General features: G+C 45.4%; 1 protein-coding gene across 5 annotated transcripts in view; it reads right to left on the bottom strand.

Annotated features, from left to right (window-relative positions):
• The window catches only part of NRP1 (neuropilin 1), a 152,801-nt gene extending 150,191 nt beyond the window's left edge, over window positions 1-2,610 (bottom strand). For 2 of the 5 annotated variants that reach the window (XM_040248373.1, XM_040248376.1), the window contains exon 1: window positions 576-1,189. In XM_040248373.1, the coding sequence (XP_040104307.1) occupies window positions 576-648 (73 nt within the window). In that variant the 5' untranslated portion in view covers window positions 649-1,189. Of the gene's footprint in view, window positions 1-575; window positions 1,190-2,419 lie in introns of those variants that run through there. The other 3 variants (XM_040248377.1, XM_040248378.1, XM_040248375.1) reach the window with 2 other exon arrangements.
• Window positions 2,611-14,915: the final 12,305 nt, after the last annotated feature.

Here is a 14,915-nt window from a genome sequence, read left to right on the forward strand (position 1 = left end):
TTAGGGGATTTTCACATATCCTGGTGCCTTACAGCGTGTGTATCAGATTCCTTTATTGACACGATATAACTTTCATTCATACTCCAGACGGAGCAGGGCTGGTTTGAAAAAGCGGAGGAGGGACTAACACCCACCCGCAAACCGCTATCTCCTGCGGGCATCCACCAGAGGAATCAGTTCAGGGGAGCTGTCGGAGAATCAGGAAGTGCTCCCGGTAAAGTGTTCATTAACTTTCAACAGCCATCATATTTTTGAAAGGGAGTCTCCTCTAATTGCCTTGGGGAGGAAACATTATTAAGATAATTGGTGCGCTGATCTGGGAAGGTAGGGCGCTCAGCCTTGTAGCAGAGGTGGGAAAAACCCCATGGCCAAACAACCAACTTCAGGAGGGAGTCAGAGGACGTGAAATCTCCCTGCCCTACCTACAACGACTGATCTTATTTCTTTATTTCTCCGTCTGGCTAAAAGTTTCCTTCACCAGGAGGCGGCTCTCCCCGGTGGGTCCCGGCAGCTCGGAGCGGGCAGCCGGGAACAGGGTTCACCCCCGCGGCCGCGCGCCTCCGCCTGTCACTTACCGTTGCGAAAAGCGCCGGCCGCGCCGAGGATCAGGGCTAGCGCGGCGCACAGGAGCTGCAGCCCCTTCTCCATCCTCCCTTCGCCGGGTCCCCGGGGCGAACGCGGGAGAACCGAACGTGCGGGGAAAACAGAGCACCGGGGCGATCTCCACGATCCGGAGCGCTTTCACTCTTCCCGGAGCTGTAAAATCCTCAGACCGTTTTGGAGAAAGAAAAGCGGCGAGGCAATGCCTTGATCCGAGAGAAACGCTCCTCTTTTTGTGTCTCAAGTCGCCTGCATCCTGTCATTTAGCTCTGGTTTCCTCTCTCTTTTCCCACACTTGTTCCTCTTCCAGGAGCCGCTGCCCGGGCCATGTCTCAAAAAAAAAAAAAAAAAAAAGTGGGGGGTGTGGGAGGGGGAGGAGGGACGTAGAGAAACACACACCAACGCCAATTTCCAGAAAGAAAAAAAAAAACAGTCCTGCTTGATTCTGGACCCGTTGGATCCGGGGAGCTGGCGCCCAAGGGAGGTCGGGGTATCTGCGCGAAGAGGAGCAAGCAATGAAAGATGAGCGGGAGACGGAGGAGTTTCACCAACTGCACCCCCGCCTCCCCCACTGCCTCCTCCCCTCCCCTTCTGGAGCCCTTCCCTCGCTTCCCCCCGCCCCTCTCCCCGCACAGGCTCGCCAGCGACTGCCTGACAAGAGACGGGGAGGAACAAGTTTCTCTCCCTGAACGTTCCCCGTCCGTCTGTCCGTCTCTCCCACAAGCCCTGCTGGGATCTTCCCCGGCAGGGAGGCGCCGGGACTGCGTGCTCAGGGCCGGGTGCCGGGTGTGTTTGGAGGGGGGACCGGGCGTCGAGGTCGGTGGCAGCGCCAGGATCGGGCTAGCCCACCTCGGCATGCTCGGTCGGGCCCCCGGGGGAGAGCGGGACAGTTCCGCTAAGATTTGGGGGGGGGGGGGTCGGCCGCCGGAGACAGGCAGTGCGCCCGGGAGGTGGCGGCTGCTTCTCCCAACTCCGAAACCTCCGGGAGGCGCCCGAGGCGTGACCTGGGGTCGTGACCTGGGGCAGGAGCACCAGGGCGCCCCTGGACGTTGCGGATCAGGCCCGAAGGGGTCGAGGAAAGGGGCTGGAGTTGGGGACGCACCCCGGAGCCGGGCGAGGGTCGGCAGTATCGCTGCCACGCAGAGCCGAGTCAGTAGACTCACGCGGACTAGGCTGTGCTGCAGCCCCGCCCGGCCTCCCTGCCCCGAATCGCGGCGTGCGGCTGGGCGCCTGGCAAGCCCGGGTGTCTGCTGCGCGCCGCGGGCTCCATTGTTGCCGAAGATCTGGTGTCCTCTCCTCCCGGCCAGAGGGGACGCCGGAGGGTGGAAGGTGGTGAGCCTTCCAGCTAGGGGGCAGTCGTCGCCCGACCCCACCCAGCCGCCTCATGCGGAGCCCAGGTGCTCGGGGTTTGGAAATGAGGGGTCCAGCGACCGGGGCGCCTGTGCATCCCCGGGGAGCAGGAACAGTGGCGGGGGCGGGGTGTTGCTCTTGGCCGGGCTCTCACGGTGCCCGCTCCGGCTATAGGCCGTTGTCACGCCGGCCCACCCCCGCCTCCCACGGCAGCGCGTCCTCAATGGGCTCTGGATGTCCCCCAGTTCGGTCCCTGAAGGGTTTTCCGGGAACTGCTGCAGAAAGCCTCTGCAGATAGGAATAGCAAGGACATTTCAGGGACCAAACAGGTTTTGGCTGCGGATCAGGCCCTTGAGAAGGTAAATGCCCAGGGCCCCCTCCGAAGGAGTTCGTGGGGAAGGTGAAAAGGTCAGCCGCCTTCTGGGAACGGCGTTTCTGCACACACCCGAAAGCAGAGCCTTAGTCCTACCTGGCGCAAAGAGCTGGCAAAAGAGATTTAGGAATGTTGGCAGGAAGACTCTGGTCAAAGGTTTTGGCGGAAGAACTAGGGGCGGGACGCGAGAAAGGCGGCCCAGCGCGCGCGGGCCCGGGTGAGGGCTCCGCTCTAGCGGGTGGCGGCTGGACGCGGTGACGCGCCCCGGCTGGGGTATAGACCATCCCTGCGCGCGGTGCAAAGCGGCACCTCGGGCTTGCAGGCCCGCGCCGGGGGAGTCCCCGCCTCCAAGCTGGAGACCGGCCTCCTGGGCGCACGAGTCGTCGTCCCCCCCGCCCCCCACCTCCCCCGCCGCACGGGCGCGAGCGCTTCTTCGCCCTAGCTGGTTTGCTTCTTCCCCGCTATCCCACCCCGGACTCTGGGTGGGAAGGTGGCACTGTGAGGCCGAGAGTCAAACGCCTGGGCGGGGCGGAAGAGACAGTGGCGGGGTGAGACCGGGCGCCAGGCGCGCCCGCGCAGACCCCGGGGAGCCATCGCCGCGGAGGGAAGCCCGGGCGCTTTGGCTACCGCGGCCGCGCGACGCCTCCTCCCCGCTTTCCGCTCAGTCCCAGGCGCACCCCCGGCAGTGGCAATCCCCGGCTGCTCGGGGCGAGCGGCATCGTCAGATTTGGGGTAACCCGGGGCCACCTCAGCCCGAGGTTCGGAGCGAGAGGCGCCTCTCCGAAACTGGCAGGTTGACAGAGAAGTCGAACCGCGCGGCGCAGCGCCGGGGCGTCCCAGAGTCACGGCTGCCCGCCTCCTTCCTAGTGGGACCCGCGCGGCCCCGCGCGCTCCCGGGACCGGGTTGACCAGTCTGTGCCTCCGCGGGGTGAGCGAGGGGGCACTCGCAGAGACTTGAGCCGCGTTGTTTTTAGAAAACTGCCGCCAATCTCTCTTCCCTTTTCCCTGCTGAGTGTGCATTTCCCAGTCTGAACCCACCAAGCTAACAAAGCCACCAGATCCTGCGCTCCAAGAGGCACTGCCCCCGCCCCGCCACCTCGCCCCCTTCCTCCCACCCGCCTTTCCCGGGGAAGGGTCGGCACGCAGAAAACGCCTTTCTTGCTCTGCAGCTGAGCATTTTGCCAGCCTTTCTCCAACCAACTAATAAGACACGCAGTAGGCACTCTGGGGGAAATATCATATTTAAGTTCTGCCTCTGATTTTTCTGATCTGAGACTTTTCTCTAACTCCGGAGTTTCCACATGCGGTTCTGGGTAATGGGAGCCCTACCGCACCGATTGATAACTGACTGCTAGTGGGCAGGTACGGAGTAAATTGTCCTTCTAACAACGTCTTTCTTCTGCTGGTGGAGTCCACTAAGTGTCAAAGAAGGTCAGTTTTAGATTTCTGCTGTTCCCTCTGTAAGGAGACAGACCAACCTTTACTTGAGGTAAGTGATAGGAAGAATTTGGCAGTATTCCTAGGCTGATTCTATTTGGTCTCGCGAACACACATCACTCTTTCAGACATCACAAGTCCTCAGGCTATGTAGGATCGGATTCGACTGCAGGGAAGATCCACCACCACACTCCCTGAGTGCAAGGCAGAGGCCCTGGATGGACGACACCCAGCTTCAGGAACTCCCATGAAGGGGTTACTGCAGAAAGAAAGCCCTTCACTTCTGCCTCCTGAGCCAGACTGGAACAGAGGTCCATCATTTAAGAATAGACTGGGTGGTAAATGCATGGTTTCTTTCATCAAGCGCTCATCAATTTGTCATAAGTAGGTGGGATCCATTGCTCCCAGAAGGCCATTTGAGCTACTAATGTCCTCAAAATTTCTAGGTTGGTGCAAATGCAGATTGGTATTTCAGAACTGCATCACATCAAGTTGCTGCAGGAGGGCATGGCAACCCACTCCAGTATTCTTAATTGGAGAATCCCATGGACAGAGGAGCCTGGAGGGCTACAGTCCATAGGGTCTGACATGCCTGAAGGTACTTAGTACACAGGTACACAAAGTCTAGTCAAGTTTTTTTAAAGCATACACATCAGCTTATTTCAGAAAAGTAACCACAAAACATAGTTTTAGTAGGAGCTAACCTACATTTGAAATGTAAGAATGAAAGATAAAATAGAAAAGCTTAAAAACTGAAATTTAGATTAAGTGCCCACTATTTAAAATAATTACATTAAAAATGGCATGGTTGTTAAATGACTGTCATTCAAGGGATGCCTTTTTGGACCTCATGTAGAGCTCTCTCCATTTGGATTAACAGAGGAAAGAAGGAAATAAACTAATGAACGTTTCCCTTCTGATCCTTCATTTTGGGCCTTTTAAAAACCTTGAAAATTCTTCAAATATTGGAGAAAAGACTACTATCAAAGTTTTAAAACAGAGTTACAATATAAAGTGTCTGTAATACAGTGTGTACAAATGCAGGAAGACAATGCTAGAGTTTGAATCATGAGTAGATTCAAAGCATTTGTTGATGTCAAATATTAGGGCTAGAATTTGAAACCTATTTTTTGTCTGAAAAGATAATCTTAGATTATTCTGCCTTCACTGATTACTTTTCATCATAAAAATTAAATAATAATAATCCATAGAAATACTCATCAAATCAATGAAGACATCATTAGAGAGAACATAGTCAACTTTTCAAAAGAACTACTTTTAAGTAGAACAATCTATAAAGCATTATTTGAACATCAAATAAGGGAAAGCTATCTCTTAAAAGTTTATCATAGTGAACTAAAATTCTGAAGAATTTAAAAAATTAGTAAAACCTAAATTAAAACTATCAACTAAAGGTCAAAAATAATTCTAGAGAATTTTGAAAATTAGTAAAAAATAATTTTAAAACTATCAACCAAAGGTCAGAAAAACCCTCCAAAACACATTTCACAGTTAAGAACTATAGAATTTATCCTAACAGAATATTATTTCATTTTGTATTTTTAGTCGATGGCTCTAGCTATTTACATGAGAATGATGCAGTTGTAAATGGAATTGTTTTCTTAATTTCTCTTTCTGATGTTTATTACTAGTGTACACAAACACAACAGATTTTTATGTATTGATTTTGTAGTTTACAACTTAATTCTGAAGCTGAAGCTCCAATATTTTGGTGACCTGATGCGAAGAACTGTCTCATTTGAAAAGACCCTGATGCTGGGAAAGATTGAAGGCAGGAGGAGAAGGGGACAACAGAGGATGAGATGGTTGGATGGCATCGCCAACTCAATGGACGAGTTTGAGTAAACTCTGGGAGTTGGTGATGGACAGGGAGGCCTGGCGTGCTGCAATGGGGTCGCAAAGACTTGGACACGACTAAACTGAACTGAACAGTTTTTTGGTGGAGTCCTTAGGGTTTTCTTTCATATCATCTGCAGATAGTGACAGTTTTACTTCTTTTCTGTTTGGATGTCTTTTATTTATTTATTTTTCCTTGCCTAATTGTTGTGACTAGGCCTTGAAATATATTGAATAAAAGTAGAAAGGATGGGCATCCTTGTCTTGTTCCTGATCCTACAGGAAAATCTTTCAGCTTTTCCCTGTTAAGTTTGATCTTAACACTAGATTTGTGATATATGGCTTTGTTATATTTAGGTATGTATCCTCTATACCCAATTTGTTGAGTGTTTATATACCATAAATGGATGTTGAATTTTTGTCAAATGCTTTTTCTGAATCTATTGAAATTATCATATAATTTTTATCCTTCATTTTGTTAATGCAGTGTATCACACCAACTAATTTGTAGCTGTTTGAACCATCCTTGCATCCCAAGTAAATCCCATTTGATCATGGTGTATGTTCTTTTAATGTACTGTCGACTTCAGTTTTAATAATATTTTGTTGAGAATTTTTGTATCTGTGCTCATCAAGGATATTGGCCTGTAATTTTCTTTTCCTGTGGGATCTTTGTCTGGTTTGGGCTTTGAACATTGTTAAACGTTTTGATGATGGGTCAATTCTAGTATTGGGGGACAATGTTGAAAATAAGGCACAGGAAAGATAATAAGGGTATAAATTGCCTGACAAGGCAGGAGGGGATATAATCTGGATTTCAGAAAGACGATTTACTCTAGATTGAATGAGGGACAGCTCCTTCGTTATAACTGTAGGGAAAGAGGAGCTGATGAGTATAATTGCCATCAGGTTTGTCATTCTGCAGAATAAGTGGGCAGTATTTTCTTTTTCATTATCTCCTGTCTCCTATAGCAAGAGACAGAGGGGTACTTAAAGTCTACAAAGAGCAGTGAAATTGGAGTGAAGACCAGACTAACTAGAGAAGCTGTTACTGCTATTGCTGTGGTTTTGATAATTTTTGATTAAAATAGTTTGAGAATTTGAGCTAGGAAAACACTTTCCTAGAAAAATTGGCTAGGCTTTCATAAAATTCACAAAAATATGCTAACTCCTACAGAAGCACATGAAAGGTATTATTTTAACTTTAATGATTCATAGTAGGTGCTCAATAAATGCTTTAAGAAATGGGAATTTTTCTAAGCATATTTATAACAAATTAAAGACTATGTCTATTGATGTACAGGAAGTATTACTCTAAATATCTTTTTTCAGTTATGTCTATCCCCTATTCATGCTCATCTTTGGCCTTTAATATTCTAGAGATGGCCAAAGAAGGTTTTAGAATTTGTGTTTTACACCCTATACCAGACATCCACAGACTGACTTATTTAGACAATTAATGTGAAATACAACCAAAACATTTCTTTAGTTTTGTCAGTTTCAGAATCACCATCAGTGTCACATAAGTTTATCACAGATATTTATGTGATTCTTTTGCTTGCTTTGAATTGTTACATAATTTCTGCCTTGGGCTTCCCTGGTAGCTCAGCTGGTAAAGTATCCACCTGCAGTGTAGGAGACCGGGTTCGATTCCTGGGTCGGAAAGATTTGCTGGAGAAGTGATCGGCTACCCCTCCAGTACTCTGGCCTGGAGAATTCCATGGACTGTATAGTTTATGCAGTCAGAAAGAGTCAGACACGACTGAGTAACTTCATTCACACTTCCTGCCTTGATAGTCCAGACAAACATATTGCATAGACTCTCTGTCAATGGGCATCTTTCTTCAATGGGTTATGTTAAACCATCAGATTGTTAGTGCTTTACCTCCTATGTAGAAGGTGATACTTAAAATACTTGGTGATTTTCAGCTACAAAATTCACTGCCTGGATAGACTTGCCCTAATACCATACAAAGCTTGTATGAGGTGAGAAAGCCATGCAGAACAAGGCAGGTTTTCTTAAAGTTTTATAATTAAAAAAATTTTCAGCCAATTAGTACAGCAGGTTAACTTTTGCAGGCATACTTTCCTCCTACTCGAATGCTGTAAACACCCCAGGAGGGACAATAAATAGCAGTGTAGACAGGAAGGACAAATATTTGTTAAGAGACACTCCTGCACTTTCTCTTCTTGATTTTTTTCAGTGTAAGTTTTAGTTGTAGGAACTGGAAATAATAGAACCATAAAAGTTTAGACAGCAAAGTTATAAAGTGACAGGGGATAAGAAAATATATGTATAAGTTTGCCTTTTGAAATATAAGGCAAAAAAGCAAGTGGCATTAGGTCTAATTATATTGCATATATGTGCATTAACAGAGTTCAGAATGGACCTGGGTCTTACCAGCCTCTAAAGGCACTGCTTCTTTTTCTGATACCATGGATGGAAAAACCAGAATAGGTGGTGTGTTCAAATTTAACAAGATTATGCAGCAATTCTGTGATGGAATAAAATATGAGAAATTGATGTTGAACTTAGATTTTATCTTACAGAAGTTGGAAGTAAGGCTTTATAGTAAAATAATTAACATAGTTGGTTCATTCTTTTGAAAATTCAGTGTATATTTAATAGCTTGTGTTTTATGATATCAAATGTCTTCTTAAATTCGTACTGTGCTATTGTCTCTAGTCAGGTGTACAAAGGCACAGTGTAGCTTTTTCAAACCTCTTTGTGATTTTAGAGCCTTTGGGATTATATTTAAGGATAAATTGGATGTTTTAAGCAGTACTCAAATTTTAGCTCATACTCAAATTGACTCAAACATACTCAGATTTAATGTTGTCTGCCAAAGCAGACTCCTGTCTCATTGATTTTTAAGGTTCTTTGGGCTTTGGTTTGAAAATGTTTGCCTTGGGTTTTCACACAGTTATCTGTCCTAGACAGACCAACTCTGTTATCTATGAAGCTGATGTTAGTCTTGATCATGTCAAGTGAACGTCTTTTATTATGTAGATATAAGATCACAACTTTTCCTGTTACATGTAAGAGGAACTTTCTTGTCAATTCCAGGATATATGAGTGTGTGGCACTCAGGGTTGTCCGTTGCACAGCCAGAAACAAACCTGGATTAATAAAACAAAAGCAATTTTTAATTGTCATATCTGAGAAGTGAAGGAGTGGACCTGGCTTCAGGAAGAGGTGGAGCCAAAGGTTCAGTTGGTGCCAATCAGCAGGACATTTTCTGTGTTTCATCTGAGTTGGCTTCCTTCTCAGGTGAGAGCTTTCCAGGCAGAGTTATCTGGCGGTCATGATTGTTCCAGACTTAAGTGAGCCTTTCTTCCAGATTGTGATCACAGAGGAAGGATGTGGGGGCAGGGGCTTTCTCCCCTAGAAGATGTAATTATCTTTAATAAAACTATGGTTGGCTCCACTTGGATGATATGCCCAAGGGAAATGGATTATTCTTGTTAACTGTCCTGGATCACTTGCCCACCCTACCTGTGGCCACAAGGCCATGTGCTAGACAAAATGCAGAGAGGAATTCTAGAGAAACTCTCTGGATTCTTTGAAAAGAGGGGAAGGAATGCTAGCCTACAGAAGTCAACAGTTGTCTGCTCTTCAGAAGACTCTTCTCTTTGTTACTTAGTTGTTTTGAGTGAGAGTGTATGAAAACTTGTAGTTCTTGGTTTTGATTAGGGTTGATGCTACTGTGTTGTGTTTTGCTTTGTTTTTAGTTTTTCACCTAAATAGACACTCACAGCAGATAGCATGAATCCATAGATTTTATTACACAATCCAAAGGTAGTGCTTCATTCAGGGTTGACTGTCAGTCAAAATTATAAAGCAGGTGAAGGAGTTCATCTTTAACTCCATCTTCTTTTTGGAGTGAAGTTCCTGTATTTTATTGTCTCTTCCCTGTTCCCTCACAAAGACCTTGAAAGAAATAGATCACGTTAAGAGCACAATGCATAACCCACAGAATGGTGAGATTTCAGGGAAGATTTTAGAAGCGAGGAAACTTCCAGAATACACTCATAAGGATACTAAATAAGGCACCATGCGTGCTGGTGTTGGTGTATACCGCTGAGGTTCAGAAGTTCTAAGTTGCCTTTTGGGGGAAATGAGGGCATATTTACGGTGAAGAGATTGCCATGAAGACACAGCCTAAGACGTACTGACAAAATAATGTTTTCTTCAACAAATGAAAAGTTTTTACAGTAACGTGATTCAGTTCAGTTCAGTTCAGTTGCTCAGTTGTGTCCAACTCTTTGCGACCTCATGAATCGCAGCATGCCAGGCCTCTCTGTCCATCACCAACTCCCAGATTTCACGCAAACTCACTTCCATTGAGTCGGTGATGCCATCCAGCCATCTCATCCTCGGTCGTCCCCTTCTCCTCCTGCCACCAATCCCTCCCAGCATCAGAGTCTTTTCCAATGAGTCAACTCTTCGCATGAGGTGGCCAAAGTACTGGAGTCTCAGCTTTAGCATCATTCCTTCCAAAGAACACCCAGGACTGATCTCCTTTAGAATGGACTGGTTGGATCTCCTTGCAGTCCAAGGGACTCTCAAGAGTCTTCTCCAACACCACAGTTCAAAAGCATCAATTCTTCGGCACTCAGCTTTCTTCACGGTCCAACTCTAACATGACTGGTGGACTTTAAATATAAATTTTGCAGTAAACAGCAGTTGCATCATAAAAGGAAAGGCTTGGGACTATATATTTTTCTTGTGTGATGTTTTCTTGACGTATGTTAAGCTCCACTGAAAACGAAGAAATAGAGAATTTGAACAGACCAATTGCCAATAATGAATCCATAATAAAAGAAAAACTCCCAGCAAACAAAAAGTCTGGGACCAGATGGCTTCACAGATGAATTCTATCAGACATTTAGGGAAGAGTTTACATTGGTCCTGCTCAAACTATCCCCCAAATTGCATTCATTCTACGAGGCCAGCATCACCCTGTTACTAAAATCAGATGAAGTTACCACAAAATAAGAAAATGACAGATCAGTATCACTGATGACCATAGATGTAAAAATTCTCAACAAAACATTACCTCACTAAATGCAACAATATATCAAAAGAATCATGCACCATGATCAAGTGCGATTTATCCAGGGGATGCAAGTATTTTTCAACATCTGCAAATTCATCACTGTGATACACCAAACAGTGACAAAATGAAGCATCAAAGCCTGGTGATTGGGGAATTCCTTGGCAGTTTCGTGGTTGGGAGTCTGCACTTTCACTGCAGAGGACACCTGTTGGATCCTGCTTAAGGAACTAAGTTCCTACAAATTTGGGGTCATGGCCAAAATAAAACCAAAACCAAACCAAATCAAAACACCAGGTTACTATATTAGATGTATTGGAAACAAGCCTCTGTCGTACCGGTTTATTTTCTTTCACAAAATGTTACCCTTTAAAACTTCTTAAAAGATAACAGGTTTAAATGGGATGAGAACAAGGGCGGGGACAGCCTCACCTACGAGAGCACCCGATAGGAAACACAACTTAGTTTAAGAGATGAGGAGTACAGTCCCAGCGCCACCATGACCTTGCAATTCTGAGCACACTGTTTCATCCTGCTGGGTTGCTAAGGTTTACATCTGTAAAAGACAGAAACTGAATTAACTCATCTTTTAAGACCTTGTTGTTGTTTAGTTGCTAAGTCATGTCCAACTCTTTACAACCCCATGGACTGTAGCCCTCTAGACACTTCTGTCCATGGGATTTCCCAGGCAAGAATACTGGAGTGGATTGACATTTGCTTCTCCAGGCCATCTTCCCGACCCGGGGATCAAACCCATGTTTTCTGCATTGGCAGGTGTTGCAAAACAGTGATTCTACTGTCTTGTGGTCAGTTTTTCAAAAGATGTTAAGAGTGGACAGGTCATCATCCAAGGTCACATGAGACCTTGAATGTGGGGGAGGGCTGTACCAGGCCATCACAGGAGTAACTCACATCAACAGGGCTTTGCCCATATGATATTTGAAACCTTCTCAGTATAGTTTCTTTCTGAATTGTTTGTGTTCCTAACATGGACAGTGACATGGAGAGCCTGTTCTATGTCTATCTGTCTATACTTTCAGCTTGCAGGAGAAATCTGATAATAAAATACTATCAGAGGCTTGGCAGGGGATGATCAAAACCATGAGGAAGTCAAGCATAGAAACTAAAAAACACACAGATCCAGCATCCCTCATCAAAATTTCTCTGCCTGGTCTCCCATAAGTATAGGACAAGTCAATTGTTCTATTCAGCAGGGATCGGGAGAGCTTATTTCATGAAGGATATTTGTGTGTGAACTAAATATAAAAATTAAGAAAAAGATTAGGGAGAAAATACAGGTTAAAGCATGGCTTTTCTTCTTTCGCTTTCTCTGATCATGTGCTGTTTTGCTCCTGGAAAGTGTATGCCCTTCTAGACACCCTTGTCAGTGGAAACAGGTATCTTTCCTGCAGCACACGGACTCTCTAGTTGTGGTGCTCAGGCTTGGTTGCCCTGGGGCATGTGGGATCTTGGTTCCCTGACCAGGGATGGAACTCACATCCTCTGCATTGCAAGGCAGATTCTTAACAACTGGACCACCAGGGAAGTTCCTCAAATTGAGTTTCTGCTTTCTATTTCCAGTTCCAATCAGAAGTAGTGATGGAACTTCCCTAGTGCCAGGTCAAGCTGAAGACAAACGATAACACATTTTGGTTGTAGGTCTCCTTTTATATTGCCTTCAGCTTCTATACCAGGAATGTATTATTTTTGAGTATTTTTCAGACCAACCTTGAGCTTAATTACGTATTTGCTTTTAAGGTTGAAAACTCTGCCAACCACATACTATGCTTTTGACCGAGAAGGTTTCTGGGCCAACTTGGGAGTCTTCATAGAGATCTTGGGTGGGCTCCTACTGGCTAGCTAGCTGCAGCAAATATATTCAGTATCATGAAATCCAGGATGTCGGGTCTGTTGCTAACATGAAAATATTCCTCAGTAATATGTTAGCCCAAAAAGCATGAGGGAATCAGAGAGGAACTCCTCCATCCGTCTAATAAAGCCTGCCTTGGCTGTGGTTTTAATAACCATATCCCTTCATAAAAGCTGTCCTTGGAAAACAATATAAATACAATAAAGTTTTATAAAAGCCCCAGAAGATTCCACGTGTTCCCTTGAGGCTGTAATGACGATCCTGACTTTAAAATCCTGTCTTATTCCTTCTGAGTTTTCCCATTTCATGCTCACTGGGAGTTTCTCTGTAAAATCAGCCTGTGGGTAATGAGGAAATCATTACTTTAATTGAAGGTCACACCTACAAAGATCCAGGTGGGTGTACTCTGGCTGATGGAAAAATCCCTGAGTGGTATCCTGCCGCCCTGAAAGAGAGGTCCTGTTGCAATTTGTCAGAACAGGGGTGGCCCTGATTGGAATCTAGGACATTGTCTTCTTAATCTCACAATTGAGTAATTTCCATTCCTGATGACTCCCTTCATTTGAAGGGGGAAAAGAAGAGCCCCCAAGGACTTCATAATTAAACACAAATGCCTTCATAATTTTAAATCACACCTGAACGACTCCACACCCTGTTGGTGTTGTCCTTGTTCCGTCTACACAATTGTGACCTTTCAGTTCTGCCTAGATTAGTGCCATGGCCTTGGTATTTTTCTGTTTCTTCTAGCGCCTTTCTTTTAAAAGAGGAACCAAGAGAGTGATATTTTGGTGTTTGCTTGCTTGCTTGCTTTTCTCTTTGGTTATTGTTAACATCTAGGGTTGACGCACTTCTTAGCCTAAAGCAGGGAGGACATTCTAAACACAAAGCCACTGTACCTTCAACAACTTGATTTCCTAAACTATTGGAGGATTCTGGGATCTGTTAGACTGCAGCATAAGCATTTTATAGGCGTTCCCATGACAGAATTATTAGCTAACAGTTTCACCCAAAACCCCTTCGTAATTTTCTTCTCTTTTTTTGGTCCAATTTGCTTTCTCTTTCTATGACTACAACTATTAAATATACACTCTCAATATCTCAGTTCCTCTTCTTTCCCTGGAGGAATATTTTCAATTCTGTAATTTCAGCTCCTGCTGCTTATCTTTGGGTCATTATTATTATTATGTGTGGTCCCAACCTAGATATGGGTGATGCTCTAGATACCTGTTTCAAAATTAGTTGGTTGGAGTCCTACATGGTTTCCTGTGGAAACAATGTCATAGAAGATAAACTATAGGCCAGTCCACCAAGACATTTTAAACTCACACATAGCTGCACTTCCATTCTTGGTGGCTCTGAGCTGTGGAGCCCTTGATAACATAAGGCCTAGTTGTTTTTAAGAGGGTTCAGGGCACTAAGTCAATAGGATACTAATACGGATAGGCAAGCAAGAGCTAACAGGGTTCCTCTCTTGGGACTGCAAGGGGAATTTCTTGGTAGTAGGCTCTTAATGGGCTTCCCAGGTGGCTCAGTGGGTAAAGAATCTGCCTTGCAAGGCAAGAGATGCAGGTTTGATCCTTGGGTTGGGAAGATCATCTGGAGGAGGGCATGGCAATCCACTCCAACATTCTTGCCTGGAGAATCCCATGGACAGAACAGCCTAGCGGGCTACAGTCCATGGCGTCGCAAAGTTGGACATGACGAAGTGCCTGAGCGTGCACAGGCTGCTAATGCTGTGGTTGTTTGGGGTCCTAAGTGGATTCAGAGCTCTAGGAAGGGGTGCCCTCACAGCTGAGGACATCAGCTTAAAGAAGAGGGTCAGAAGGAACGGGTGTTCTTAGTGAGGTCAGAGATGGCTTCGTCACCTGGGTGGAGCAGCAGGTGAGCAGATTGTGTCTGTTGGTAAATAGCTTATTTGGAAGTTAGGGACTGTCTTTCTTAGTCAATGTGGTTTTATCTTTAAAATCAACCATATTCATGACATTAAGTCCTCCATATACAAACAGGTTCTGTTCCAAGAACACATTTGTAAGTCCAATTTGTTTTTAAATCCAACACAGTTAGCCTCGGCACCCAACTAGCAAAATCAGCTACATAATACTGTGCTGGAATAGATTTATACTTTTCACACAAATAATGCATAAACCAACAAACACAAACTATAAAGAGAACATTTTACATCTTACAGTACAGTACCTTGAAAAATATGGTACACTGAAAAGTGTGGTACAGCAGCTGGCATTACAGGGGCTGGTACCCAGTGAACAGGCAAGAAGAGTTACTGACTTGGGAAGGGAGAGGTGGCGGAAGATGGTAGAGCTGAAGGGTCGTCAGCAACAGGAGATGGAGGGCAAGCTGCAGTTTGACTCAC

This window comes from Oryx dammah, unplaced genomic scaffold (genome assembly GCF_014754425.2).
Source record: "Oryx dammah isolate SB20612 unplaced genomic scaffold, SCBI_Odam_1.1 HiC_scaffold_10, whole genome shotgun sequence".
Taxonomy (NCBI): domain Eukaryota; kingdom Metazoa; phylum Chordata; class Mammalia; order Artiodactyla; family Bovidae; genus Oryx; species Oryx dammah.